At 42.4% G+C, this 14,906-nt stretch overlaps 1 protein-coding gene across 13 annotated transcripts in view; it reads left to right on the forward strand.

Annotated features, from left to right (window-relative positions):
- Positions 1–14,906, forward strand: part of LOC105478200 (SH3 domain containing kinase binding protein 1) — a 362,161-nt gene that overhangs the window by 132,537 nt on the left and 214,718 nt on the right. For all 13 annotated transcript variants that reach the window (XM_071088621.1, XM_011735293.2, XM_024791660.2 and 10 more), the window contains one exon: positions 8,134–8,257. In XM_071088621.1, the coding sequence (XP_070944722.1) occupies positions 8,134–8,257 (124 nt within the window). The remainder of the gene's footprint in view (positions 1–8,133; positions 8,258–14,906) is intronic.

The raw sequence follows: 14,906 nt of genomic DNA on the forward strand, positions 1-14,906 counted from the left end.
GACTCCTCCCTCCCCCGCACCAAAAAAAGGAAAATACTCTATTTCATCTATAGATAGCCGTCTTGCCCATAACAGTCTACTAAATTGGTCATTCATCTGATAGATATTTTTAAGTGTCCAAACAACTGGTTGATATTGACACCCTTTGATCCAGTGGTAATAATCTAGATGTTTAGTGGGGTATGGGCAAACATAAAGGCACCAACAATCATGCAAGTAATTACACTGTACATCAGGAAGCAACATTATCTCTGTGGGACACAAAGGTAGCCATTCATTTTTGTCCAGTGTCTGTCACTTGTTGTGGTCTTTATAGTGTTCATCCCTTTACTGCAGGTCAAGAGCTTCTTGCCCTTGTTCTCATGTTCTTGTTATTTTCCTATTCGTGTTATCAGTGATTCTTGGGAGATAATACTGCAAGTATATGATATTGCAAATGTGCAGTTAAAGATTGACATAGAACACAGCAATAGACCTGTTACATTTCTTGAAATTTCCTTGTTAGCTTTGAGCTGAAAATACCATTGGAATATTTATCAGTATATATCAAAGCACTTTTCTGAGCATCAGCATATTTTGTAAGTATGAGAAAGCCATTGTGGTGTGAGAACATCAACATGGTTTCGCTATGTAATTTTAGGGCAAATTATGAAATATTTAAAGCATATAAAAAAAAATAAAGCATATAACAAATACCTATGTGCCCACCACCCTTGCTTTATTAAATCCTCATATTTTGCTATATTTACTTTATATATTTTTTTCTTCTTTACAGTTCTCTCTAATGAAGTTGGTGCACTTGGTGGTTTGATAGCATGGGTATTTTCTTTTATCGTGGTAATCAGATATATTTTTTAAAGAAACAGAATCTTATAGCTACAGCTGAAGCTCCCCTTGGTAGTCTGCCATACTCTCAGAATACTTGCTGTGTCTTCCCAGGTGTTCTGAGACAGACCAGCCTTTTGTGAAGACAGCTAAATACTGGGAAGGCACAGTCTCTGCACAAAGGGAACATACTCACGGGGCAGCTGTTCCTCAAACTTGCCTTTTGCTTGGGGCGGGGTGGGGTCAGGGGAGAGACTTGCATGTGGGGGAGCAATGTGCTATTCTAGGATTCTGTGTCTATTCAAAGCTCTCTTGATCAGTAGATTTGGTATAAGTGTTTGTTTTTAGTGATTTTTAAAAATCGCCTGCCAGTGGTAATTTTGCAAAATGGTTTTCTATGAACTAGTGCAGGGGGCACAGCTGTGATCCCACAGCTACGTCTGGGTCTAAAGGAAGCCTTTCCTCCAGAAAGAAATAGAGCAGGATTGAGGGCAGGCTGATGAATGATGTCTGTTTTCCCTGCCCTGCTTCCACCCTAAGCCAAGGGGGCTCTGCCTAACCTCACTCAGCTCTTCGAATGCAGAGAGAAGTACCAGGACCAGCATTCTGGGCAGGTCAGGGTGGTGCCCAGCTTTCCCTGGTGTCCGTGGCCCCAGCCAGCTCTGTGTGCCAATACTGTTGGTGATAGGAGAGAGGGAAATCTGGCAAGATAGGGGGAAAACAGCTGAGGTGGAGAACAAGGATGCCCTCTTGGGAACAGATCCATTCATCTGATTGGATAGGTGAGATGAGACACGCGTGGCTTACCCACTCCATAGAGTGCATCTGGCACATTCCAACCACCTGCCCCATTGATGTTGATCCCAGAAAACATCTCACCACCTGAGATGAACATTAAAATACCCAAGCACTAGCTTTGTGTATTTCTGACCTCCTAGGACGAAATATCAGTACATTTCAATTTAAAAGAATCTATCTTCTTTCAGTTTAAGCATCTGTGGTGTTCTTTTAAGTTGAAATTGCATACAGTGAAGTGCAGAGGTCTTAGAAGTACAGTTCAATGAATATTTTGGTCTGTGTACACCTGTGTAACCATCACCCAGCCTTCGTTATAGGACATTTTCATCCTCCCAGGAGGCTCCCTTGCACGCCTCCCCAAGGGTAACTGCTGTTCTGAGATCTCTCACCAATGATTAATTTTGCCTATTGTTGGGTTTCACATAATTGGAATCATACAGTATATAATCTTTTGTGTCTGGCTTCTGTCATTCAACATTATGACTGTGAATTTCATCTGTGTTGTTATGTATAGTTCTTTTTAAAATAGTATTTGCTATTTAATAATGAGAGTAGATAATCAATTTGTATACTACTCTCTAATTCACTCTTTGATCTTGAAGACACCTCTTGGATCGTGTGTTTATTGTTAGACCTCTTTTACAGATGTCAAAAGGGCTGCATGGAGACTTTAAGTATTGCCCCCAAGGTCACACCTCTGATAAATGATGACGTAGTACTAGTTCTGGTTTTCTGATGCACAGCATCATTCTCCATTCATCGTGAAGCCTGTGCCTTAACCTGTGTTATGAATGGTGAAAGAAGTAAAGGATGAGGGGAGGGAGGGGTCCCCAAACTGATCATATTTTGGTATTTTACTGTGTAGTATTTTGGTTACAGACTGACCAGTTAATTTAAAGGAGTTAACATTGAACCCAGCCAACTCGCCAGTACCTGTAAAGCATGAAATGGATGGGGGACGGAGAATAGAAAAAAGGTAGCCAACTTGGCTCAGCAGCCAGCCAGATCCAGGCAACGCAGCTTATCAGACAGCAGACCATCCTAGCATAGCTTGCAGTTGCATGCACATCATGTGTTTGCCCGGCGAGGCTGCTGTTTGCAGGCCGCTGAATGCGTCGTGGAAAATTTTTGCCAGAGTGGCATTATTGGGGCTTTTTGGTCTCTGAATGTGGGTGAGCCATCCCAGGCTCTGTTTGGTACAATGCTTTTGGGAAGGGAATGGTGTGAGTTCTCTTCCTTTTCTTAAGTGGTCCTTGTGACATAGCTGAAGTGTCCTTGCAGCATTGATATCTTATTAATGACCTCGGTTTTATTGTACATGCTGAGTTTCCATTGTTAAGAGATCAGATTTGAGATAAAGAGAAGCTGGGTTTCCTTTGCCTTCTGAAGAGGTTTGCTGATACCCTGTCTATTCTATATTGTCTTCAAGCAAGCAAAATCGTTGCTGATTTATATATGTGGGCAGTTATGTATGCATTTCCATAAACCCTCCTGGTCTGTAATTCTGGTTCAGGGTGTGGCCTCTACTACTGAGATTATAGGACCCAGGTTCTTAACAAATGGTAAAAAACACGGGCCTGATGGTCGGAAAGTTGCGATTAAAGTCTGGGGGTCTAGGAACCCCCAGTCCCAGGAAATCCAGAGTCCCATGACCTGGATCAGAACCTCGGAGAGCTCCAGGTACATGGCTGTTGGCAGCTATGCAGAGGCAGGAGTTGCTCTAGTTCCAAGCCAACCCTCCCCTGCAGGAAGGAGCTCTTCTATGTGGATGGATAATAAGGGACTTCAAAGATTTGGGCCTAATAGTATTGGGCTTTATAGGTAAGGTGATCTGTTACATCATTTAATTGTGGAGGGAAGCTAAGGTTTCCACTGGAGCCATAGGCTGAGTGGTTTTCAGTCTCCCTCCTATAGTCATGCCACTGATTCTTCTTAGGAGGTGAGATGTAGCAGGAGAGCTCTGCCTAGAAGGCTCAGAATTTGGTCTCGTGGCCAGCTCTGCCCCTTGCTAGCTTTGTGGCCTTCATCTGGTCTTGCATCTTCTCTGACTGGGTCTCACTATTCTTATATAAAAATGTATGTTTGGCAAAATCAGGTTGGTTTTTTTTTTTTTCCCTGACAGTGTTGTTGTTAGGAACAAGTGAAAAAATAGGTGCTAAAGCACTTTAATTTATAAGCCTTTGCCAGTGTACAGTTGTATTATTGCTAGCATCATCACCTATTTTTAGAGCCTGTGGATAGGAGTCCATGACGCCAGGATTCTGTGAACATAAGGTGTTGTCCAAGCAGTGCACCACCCCCCAACTTATATTTGCATGGTAATTGATTCTGTGGGGTCAGCATGCATGTCAGATATTTTTAGCCAGAAGCAAGTACACAGGGACTTGTGGTTTGCTGTTCAATTTGAAAAGTGTTTGAATGAAAGCTTGTCCTGCGGTCTTTTGGAAGTAACTGGAGATTTCTGTAGGGACTGACAAGAACAGCAGACATTTGAGTGTCCATTATGTAGAGGCTGAACTGGGAGGGGAGAGATTGGAGGCAAGAAGACATGATTATAATCCAGGCAGGACTCTGGGAAAGAATGGTTAAGAGATGAGCTCTCGCCTGTAATCCCAGCATTTTGGGAGGCCAAGGTTGAGTAGATCACTTGAGGTCAGGAGCTTGAGACCAGTCTGGCCAACGTAACGAAACTCTGTGTCTACTAAAAAATACGAAAATTAGCTGGGCAAGGTGGCACGTGCCCGTAATCCTAGCTGTTTGGGAAGCTGAGACATGACAATTGCCTGAACCCGGGAAGTGGAGGTTGTAGTGAACTTTGATCACGTTGCTGTACTCCAGCCTGGGCAACAGAGTGAGACTGTCTCAAAAGAAAAAAAAAAAAAATGAGAGAGATGAGCTCTGAAGCTAGACAGGTTGAGTTCCAATTCTGGCTCCTACTTGTTTGACCTTGAGCAAGTTTGCTTAGCCCCCTGGGTCTTGGTGTGTGTGTGTGTGTCTGAGTAGGGCTATAGTGTAGATTAAATGTTGCAGTCTAGGTGAAGCTCTTAGAGCAGGGTTTGGCACATGGTAAGCACTCAAATGTTAGCTGCTATTCATGTGGGGGTTTTCTGTTCCTTTTATTGTGGTAATGTAACATAAAATTTACCATTTTAGTTATTTTAAGTATACAGTCAGTAGCATTAATTACATTAGAATATTGTGCAACCATCCGTACTATCTATGTCCAAAACATTTTCACTACTCCAAAGTGAACCCTTTAACTATCAAACAATAACTCCCCATTCTGCCTCTCCCAACCTTTCAGGTAACCTCTAATCTACTTTCTATCTCTATGAATTTGCCTATTCTAGATATTTCACGTAAGTGGAATCATACAGTGTTTGTCCCTTTGTGTCTGGTTTATTTCACTTAGCATAATGTTTTCTAGGTTCATCCATGTTGTAGCATGTATCAGAACTTTATTTCTTTTCGAGGCTGTATAATATTCCATTTTGTGGCTATAACCACATTGTGTTTATCCTTTCATCTCTTAATGGACACTTGGGTTATTTCCTTCTTTTGGCTATTATGTATAAAGCTGCAGTAAACACTGGCATACAAGTTTGCCTTGGGGGCAAAGCTTTAAATTCTGCTGGAGTTCCTGCTTTCAATTCTTTTGAGTATATACCTAGAAGTGGAATTGCTGGATCACGTGGTAATTCTATATTTAACTTTCTAAGGAGCTGCCATACTGTTTTCCACAGGAGCTGCACTATTTTACATTGCCATTAGCAATATACAAAGATTCCAGTTTCTCCACATCATCAACACTTGTTTTCTTTTAAAATTCTAGCCATCCTAGTAGGTACGAAAGGGTATTTCATTGTGGTTTTCATTTGCATTTCCCTAATGACTAATGATGTTGAACGTCTTGTCACGTGCTCATTAGCCACTTGTATGTTTTCTTTGGAGAAATGTCTATTCAAGTCCTTTGCTTGGCATTTATGTTTTTTCCCCTTTATGTTTTTAATATATTACAGGAGGATGAGAAAGAAACAGAGAGACTGAGAAAGTAGATGCAGCCAGACTGGGTGACTGCTTAGATAGGGGGATAATACTGAGTTTTCTACTCTGGGTAAGTGGGTGGATGATGGGGTACCAAACAAGACAGGCTGCCCTTTCCTGGGAGAAGGGGCAGGTTGGAGAGAAGGTATTGGCTTTGGATGGGGCTGCACTGAGCCTGGGTGTTATCCAGGTGGGGAGCCTATAGAATTAACTGCCACGGCCATGTGTCCGATTGGTTTCTGTGAAAAAAATGCAAGACATATTTTAGGTTTTGTCTCCTTCCTGCTTCCACCTAAAGAAGCAACTTAAGCAATTCAGTTATCATTCAGCTTCTCTATTTGGCAAATGTAAACAATCACTGGGGGAACAATGGAGTCTGGAATTTATGGGCCAGCCTCTCTCTTGGTGCCAGTTTCTCAGCCCTTCAGCACCTGCTCTTGATCAGACCAGTCCTTCCCAGCCAACTGCTCCCCATGTGCTGCTCTGAAGCATTGGGGAGTAAGGCTGAGCCTTCTTGAGAACCATGGCTTCTGAGGCTTTCTCCAGGGACCACCCCAGCCTCACAATGCTGGCACTGCTTCTCTCACCCTTCCCCGGCTGCATGCCATTAGCAGTTAGTGCTAAGTAGACACTTGCTATGTCGTCCTCAACCCACTGACTTTCTCTGAATTACTCCTTGGCAAAGTTGGGTGTTATGCTCTGTTGTGTTACTGCATCACGTTGTGTCTAGGTGGGGAATTTGCGCGTGCACAGTCATACCCACACTGCGATGGAAAGTGAGGTTTGAGCAACTGTTTTTCCCCCAAAGAAGCAACCGGTGAGGAAATGAGCCCACTTGGTGACTTGTCTTTACTTTCAGAGCCATAGCAGGCTGGCAGCCATCACCAAGTTAGCATCCTGTCATGTGGCTCAGGAGGGCAATGTTTGCAGATTGTCCCCTGATGCCATCTGCCTGTGAGGCTACAGGAACCCCCAGCAACTGCTGCTCTAGCAGGTGCTGGGGCTGCTGAGGTAGGTGTCCCTGTACATACATGCGAGCACACACAGCTTTGTGTGGTGTGCAGAGGTACCGATGTTGGCCTCGGGCTGAGCTTCGCCTAGTTAGGCCTCTGGGACGCCAGTTGAAACGCTCAACGTAGCAAAGCGCCAGCCCCAGTTGTTGGTTTCCGGTGGGGCCCTGGTAAGGGAGGAAGAGAGGGGTGAGGCTGCTGTGAACAGAGCCAGCAACTGGGGAATTGGATATGGTAACTAACACACTCTTGCGTGTGCAGGAAGCTGCGGGGAGTGGCATTGTTTTGACAAACTTTTGTTGCTTTCTTTCTGCCTCTGCCCTCTGCTCTGGCCTAATCATGGCCCTCTACCTTATTTAGCATCTCTGTTCCTTCCAGAGGGGAGCCAATCCCCATTTCTTACCTCATGGGCTCTTTTTAAGGAACACATTCCTCATCTTTGAGCTCTTCCTGACATTCAGCCATGCTTTGGATCAGCCCCTAAGCTTTCACTTTTCCCCAAGTTACTGTGATTATGGATTCAGACAAGCCTAGAAACTCCTTGCTCCTTTGGGGGGAATTCCTGTATACAGACTTACACTTTGTGAGTCACTATTACCTTGGTCTATTAATGCTTTTGAAAACAATTATGTAAATTATTAAAGCAATTTGAAATAATTATATTAGCCATCAGATTTTAGACATCTAGATCTTAATGGAGCTTTGATTAAAAGTCCACCTAGAGCAGGGGTCAGCGAACTTTTTCTGTAAAGGGCCAGATATTTTAGACTTTGATCTCTGTTACAACTACTCAATTCCGCTGGTGTAGCATGAAAGCAGCCGTACAAAATACTTAAATGCCTGAGTATAGTTGTGTTCTAATGAAACTTTATTTACAAAAGTGAGTGGTGAGCTTTCATTTGCTGACCCCTGATCTAGAGTGATAAGCCGTCCTTATTTTTTTTCTTTGTTGAGAGTTGAAAAGGCAGAGGAACTTGATGACTGTAAATGCATTAGAATCATCTTCTTTTGGGTTTAGTATCCTTGTGAGCACAATGGTAATTTGGGAATATGCTTCTTTAAATCTCTGTTGAGAAGAAGAGAAATCAGAAGCCTTTTTAAGGGGGTGAGTCTGCTTTGCCAAAGCTTGTCATTGTTTAACAAGAACAGGCTGTCACTTAGAGCTGTATGGTGGCTTTTATGTTTCACTCATTCTCTTTATAATCACATGGAATGGCCATAGTTACATAAGGTCGCCTCACCATACTGGGGCTTATTCCATTTTATAGGACCAGGTGCTTCTCTAATAAATGTAAGAAAACTACAAAAATATAGAAAATGGTGTTTTTAAAACATCATGTTATGCTAAGTTGGCATTGCTATAGTTCATTTCCAGAAAGATGAAGCTTAAGATAGTCCAAGAGGCATTCTAAAGTTTCAAACTATAATCTTGTTTTCCTTTTATCTGTCCTCACAGGAAATAAAGAAAGAGATGAAGAAAGACCCTCTCGCCAACAAAGCTCCAGAAAAGCCCCTGCACGAAGTGCCCAGTGGAAACTCTTTGCTGTCTTCTGAAACGATTTTAAGAACCAATAAGAGAGGTATGGAAAAGGAAAAAGAGGTCCCCTCCCTGCACACAAAAACTGGAAACTTCTGGTGAACTGTGTCAAACTTTATATTGCTGAAAAATTGAATAGAGTTTGTCCTTTTGGTTTTTGGTATATATTTTGGAGAGACACACATACACACACACACTTGGCAAGTGACTGTATGTATAGTAACTGTAATAAAGGGAACTAATAAAAATATTTTTTGACAGTGGGAAAGTGGACTACATTTGTAAATGATGACTTTTCTGGGGCTTTAGATTTCACTTTCATATCTATTCTTATGGATGAAAGGTGAATTTAGAGAATGCTGTGGTGCAGGCCTGAGCAGTGTGTCTGACCATACTCTCCTTTTAATTTAAGGCAAACCTTATCAAGTTCTTTCTCCAACTGCTAGGCTCCGTAGCGCAGACCCTGCCTGTCTGAGTTTATGAGGCAGAATATGCAAAGATATAGCTAACACATCTGTCTGACCAGAAGACCTTTAACAATCTTGTTTTCTCTCTTTTGAGATCTCAAGGCAGATTTTCAGCTATCAGCTTGTTGGAGTTTTGTTTTTTCTCCCATCCCCTCTTGGTGATAATGGTTTGAAATAATGTGAGAGAGAATAGAAGACTGCAGAGACAACCTCACTCAATTTTATACTGTGGGCACCCTAGGGTCCCTCAGTTTTCCCCGACCTTGGACCAGCCAGGGCACATGCTGAGCATGCCTGTAGGTTAGTGCTCGGCTGCCAGCTTTTAGTGGGCTTATTACTTCCTTAAAGAGAAATAGAGAGCTGTTCAAAAGGAGGCACAGGAACTAGATTAGCAAAGGGTTCCATTAACCAGAAAAAAAGAAGGCAGGTTTACATAACCATGGGGAAAAAGAACAGCTAATCTTTCATAAAATTTAGACAGGATAAGAATTTGTCTAGTAAACTGCACATTGATCATAGCTTTGTGCCTCTCTTCCTTCCTGTCTCTTCCTCTACTGCCTCCAGCTGCCCTGGGTTACATTTCCCTTTTTGAATTATTCAGATCAGATATTGGCTGGAGGCCCACGTTGGTTAGCAGCTATAGGATTTTCTTTCTTTTCTTATTTTGTTAAATTCATCCTACCAAAGCAGGGGATTTCCCATTTTAAGAATTAAGTGCCCTTTGCTGTAAAACTACAGTCTTGCCCAAAAGTGCCTCCTGCATTCTTGCAAATAAGCTCTCAAACTCCTGAGACCTGCATTCATTGGATTTGGTGAGCTAGAGTTCAGTGTGTCTTCTTTCTGTACTTCCAAACCAATGAGAAGGAGCCCTCCCTCCTCTGCCTGCCTCTTGGGTCTGCAGGCACGGCAATTGTACACACGTTGACCAGCGGCAAGGCCTCTTTGGCCAGCTCTGGTGTTTGTCAAGTCAATAAGAGATTTAAAGTAATTAATTAATTTAACAAGAGAAGGAATTAATTAAGGTAAGGAATTGAGGTAATTATTTGGATGAGTTTAGTAAAATTACCTGAGAACTTTAAATCAACGAAGGAATAGAATTTTTCAGATGATTATCTCTTCACCACTGAAAATCTGGCCTCTCAGTTCCCCTATGGAATTTTTCATTCACGAGAAATTGGAATGCAGAGGGAGGCTTAACTGCCTTACATTCCATTTTGAAAGCCTTCTGCCTTGGACCTGCAGCCTGGTTATGGCCAACCTTTCACTCTGAGGCATTTTATATATGGAATCTGCCGGTGATTGTGGGACCCGAGTACACGGAGGCATTCTCTAAATATGAAGTCCATAACAAATCATCTTCATTCTGTCCGAGGCTTCACCCTGACCTCCTGGGTCACCTGGGCCTCACATAAATTTCCAGCTGAAGGGAAGCATTGTGTACCAGGCCCAGGGCTGCCTCTGGCCCTCCCCCACCCATCAAGACTACCAGTATTCTGCTCCCCCTTATAATAAACAGCGGGGGTAGATTGATTGGCCTTGTCAGGCCAGATAAATAGTTCATTGTACTGAGCTCAAAAGCTACATTTTTTTCCCACCCAAAATCAATGAAAAAAACACTTTCCCCCCCCCTTAAAACAAGGATCAGAGGCTAAATCTGTGGGATGATTCTAGTTACTTGTAAACACTTCTGTCCAACTAATTTTTAAAGTTTTATGAGTTATCGTAAATGACTGAAGGGCCCTCCTCCCCCTTTACTTCCATCATCAAGCTTTGTCTGCAGCAGCCTTTCGGATGTTTTGGTCTATTACTGTTGTTGTGGCTATTAGGGAAGGATGTTGCTTTCAGGATTTATTAACAGCCTGCTTTGATTAGCTAATGTGGGATCTTAGAGGATATGAGTTGAGCCCACCTTGTGATTCAGCCTTGGACCCTTGTAAGAATTTAACAGAATGAACACAAGTTCTCTTCCTTCAACTTGATCAAAGATGAGATGACTGTTTTCTTTATATGGACCTTATCATTTGATACATGCTTGAAGTTGGTTTAATAATGGAAGATTGATGTCTGTTTCTATCATGAGTCTGAAACTGAACCACTTCATTGGGTCCTGAACTTGAGATACTCCTAGCTGAAGAAGTTTGCCCAATTGCATCCAGCTGTTTTTGCATCTTGTGACACGCCTCACTTGGCAGCAACTGCAAACAGGTAGTAGTCCCTCACATTGTGGGATGAGCTCACCCTCCTCAGACACCTGCATAAGGTCAGAAGACATCTTGGGTTTGAAGGAAGCGATTCATAACCTTGAGAAAAAGCCAGGGCTATGGAAACCTTAGTTTGGGGACTGATTAGTTTCAGTTTTCAGCTTTAACATTTGTAAATGTCTGCAGAATTGATTTAGGGAGGTACTGGAATGACTCCGTGGGCTTTTCTTTCTTTCTTTTTTTTTTTGAAACAGGGTCTCACTCTGACACCCAGGCTGGAGTGCAGTGGCGTGATCATGGCTCACTGCAGCCTCGACCTCCCCAGGCTCAGGTGATCCTCCTACCTCAGCCTCCTGAGTAGCTGGGACTACAAGGCATGAGCTACCACACCTGGCTAATTTACTGATTTTTTGTAGAGCTGGGGTTTTGCCATGTTGCCTGGCTAGTCTTGAACGCCTGGGCTCAAGCAAGCCTCCTACCTCAGTCTCCCAGAGCGCTGGGATTACAGGTATAAGCCACCGTGACTGGCTGGCTTTTCATTTGAGAAGATGATGTGACTGGAATTGAGAGAGAGAAAGTAGGTCCTCCCAGCTGACTTGGCAGCCACTGACTATACATTCTCACATTAGAACCTTAGGGGTACTTGTGTCTGTGCCCACCTCTGGCCATTTCTGTGGTCCTTACCTGAGTCACAGTGAAAGAGCTTCCTGTTTAAAACAAGCCTTTCCTGAGGAATAAGAAGTCATTTTTCATTTAAACTTGCAGCATGGATGTTGTATGTTCTGAACTTATCCCAGACTCCAGTGTATTAATAAGTTACAGCCAGAAAATGTGAAAACTTTACTTGGAGACAAATGTCATTCTCTTGATGAACCAGACAGAAGAGAGTTGTCTGTTTTCTTCTAAGAATGATTTATTCTTTTGTTTCTTCTATCATTAAACCCATAAAAGAGAATGATGGGCCCTCCTAAATTGGAGCACTGATATATAGAGACTTTTTTAAAAAAGCATTCAAATGCCGCGATTGTGCCATTGTACTCCAGCCTGGACAACAAGAGTGAAACTCTGTCTCAAAAACAAAAACAAAAACAAAATCAGCAACGTTCAAATGTTGAATTTAGAAGAAAAATGGAATAAAATGGAAGTTTGAACAGTTAATAGCAAATATCCTAAATAGGTTCTTGAAAATGAACAGTGGATTTTTGTCCATTTGAATATAGATTTTTATCTACTTGAATTAAAAATGAAATAAAAAATCAAGCTGGACACAGTGGTCATGCCTGTAATCCCAGCACTCTGGGAGGCTGAGGTGGGAGGATTGCTTGAGCCCAGGAGCTCAAGACCAGCCTGGGCAACATAGCAAGACCCCATCTCTCGAAAAATAAAACAATTAGCTGGGTGTGGTGGCATGCACTTGTAGTCCTAGCTACTCAAGAGGCTGAGGTGGGAGAATCTCTTAGGCCCAGAAGGGAAGGTCAAGGCTGCAGTGAGCTGTGATAGCGCCCCTGCACTCCAGCCTAGGTGCCAGAGTGAGACCCTGTCTCAAAACAAAAAACACAAAAACGAAAAAAAAAAAAAAAAAAAAATTATTTGATCCTTAGAAGGATTTCCTGGCTAACTTTATTCATGTGATCAGTTAAGTATCCAGGCTGCCATCAATACCCTGCTGGCCCGTGTGAGTACCAGGTTCCATCTCAGGGTTCTCGTTTACATTGTCAACAGTGCATGTGGAGAAGTGTATCTCAGCCTCCCTCTGAACATCTCCTGTTGCCTGGAATTTTGGACGTTGTTCCTTCCTCACTTTTTGGTAGACATTCATGAACATTCAATAGCACATGTTTTAGTGTATGCCTACTATGCACCTGGCCTTGTGCTTGGTACTGGGGCAGATAAAGACTGGAAAAACATCAGCCAGTCCTGCCTGCAAGTAACCTCAGTCTGTTGCATCCCTTGGGAAACGTTGAGAAAGTGCTGCACGTTTCTTATATCGTTGTGATGGCAAGGTGGGAATGTGTCTTATATTTACTTCTGTCATTCTGAATGTGAAGCCACTCCGTGGGTTTCTGGTTGGCTTTATATGTCCTTGTTTCTATTTCCAGTTTATCATGAATTCAGTGTTTGGTAAGTCTCTATTGTATTTTGCACATTTATTATTTTTTGCTATTATTATTATGCTCTCCTGATATAAAATGTATTTTATAGTCATCTTTTTAAGTCGCTCTGCTACTTTGGCATCTGCCTTCCCAAAGATAAACTGCTTTTACCATCTTTATTTAAGGTTTGTTATGCATTTGCATTTTATTGCCCCTTCCAGAGATTAATGCAGAAAGATCTGACGGTTTAAAAGATGTTATTTGTAACAGGTCTAGCTCTGATGCTACGAGGTGAGATCGTCTGTCTCATGAGATTCAAGTTAAGATGGGGGAGGGTTGCTCTCTGAATTGATATGTGGGTATGACTGATTGTAGAACATTGCTCTGTGGGTTCATTTCTGGTGTGTTTAATCCTTCAGACAGGTTCCATTCAAAAGTTTTCCTTAACAGAGGGATCAACGGCTGCTCTTCCTCTGGTGACACACTGTTGCTTTAAAAGTTAGTACAGAAGTTCTTCCACATTAACATGGGCCTCGTGTTTGCCACACGGAAGGGCTCTTCATTTTGGTCTGCTGCCTGTAGCTGTCAGAAGAATTTTGCTTAATGTTTACCTTTCTTCTCCTCATAGTTTCAGCGCTGGTCATTCCAATCCCTAAACAGATCTAAGTGACCGGCCATCCTTTTCCCCCTTCCCCTGAAGGGGAAACGTTTTTTCTAGCTTTTAGTGTGTGGGCCTGGAATGCTCCTCATGATGCCAAGGCGGTGGCATGGATCTTGATAGGCTGTGAGCTCTTTGGCAGAAATGAAACTGTAAACAAAGGATGGGAAAAAGTATGTCCTTAATAAAGAAAATGTCAACCTCTTTGGTTTGCCAGTGGTTTGTTAAGGTAAATGTGAGATCTGGGGGTTGGTTTGTAGAGATGAGACTTTGTTTCTTTCCAATTTTCTATTGGAGAAAGAAATGTGAATTCTCGCCAGTTAACTGGGAATCTGAAAATGTGGCATTTGGGGTTAGACTTTTCTTTGAGTTTCAAGATTGCCTGTTGATTTTACTTAAGAAGCTGGTGTTTATGGACAGATAGAATAAAAGTTAACAGAAGACATTACTGTTGTATAGAAGCTCTTGGCTGTCACCCGAGCTGGTCTTTCCCAGGGGAAATGAAAATCTGGCAACCTGGCAGTAAATGGGGATGGGTATGGTATATAGTCATTCAGTAATATATAACTCTGTGTGAATGTATCTGTATATGCATCTGTAGTCTTATTTTCCAGTGGGCCTTCATTCTCAAAAGCTCGAGAGTCAAGAGCCTTTAAAGAAGTCTTTTAAAGTAACTGATCCCTGGCTGCGTTTCTGTTAAGTTTTATTGGGACACTGCGTTGTTAGCACCAGCAATTAATGTTAGAGTGTGTGTTGCCCTTGTTCATGTTATTTTCTGAGCCTATTGAGCCTAGAGTGAGGGGTGGTTAAATGCATGGTAAGAACTACATAGAAGGGTATAGCGATCATGTTGCGATTATGTATGGGTCACTGATAAAATTGGTTTTTAGATTTTTTTTCTGTTATATTTAATCTCCTTTTCTATCTCTGTGTCTTCTGATTTCAAGACATTAACACTAATGAGTCTCCCATGGATTAGTCGTGGGTTTAAGACTCCCACCATACTCCTGCTGGTGTCCGCCCAAATCCACCTAGAGGACAAGCCATGAAGTGGGTTTGTGGTGGTGGCTCCACCTGGTGGCTCTCCTAGGAAGCTCCTCTTTCTGCCCACCTTTTCTTTCTCCTTGGGAGAATCTTGATGGAGGATGCCTTTGATTCCTCTGACTCAGTGTTCATTATTTGTGCAATTCCATCCCAGACCCATGGCTTCTCACATTACTTATGGATTTTTTTTAGCCCCTTTGCTTTTTCATCTAAGAATTTCTCATTGAAC

Source organism: Macaca nemestrina, chromosome X (assembly GCF_043159975.1).
Source record: "Macaca nemestrina isolate mMacNem1 chromosome X, mMacNem.hap1, whole genome shotgun sequence".
Taxonomy (NCBI): Eukaryota; Metazoa; Chordata; class Mammalia; order Primates; family Cercopithecidae; genus Macaca; species Macaca nemestrina.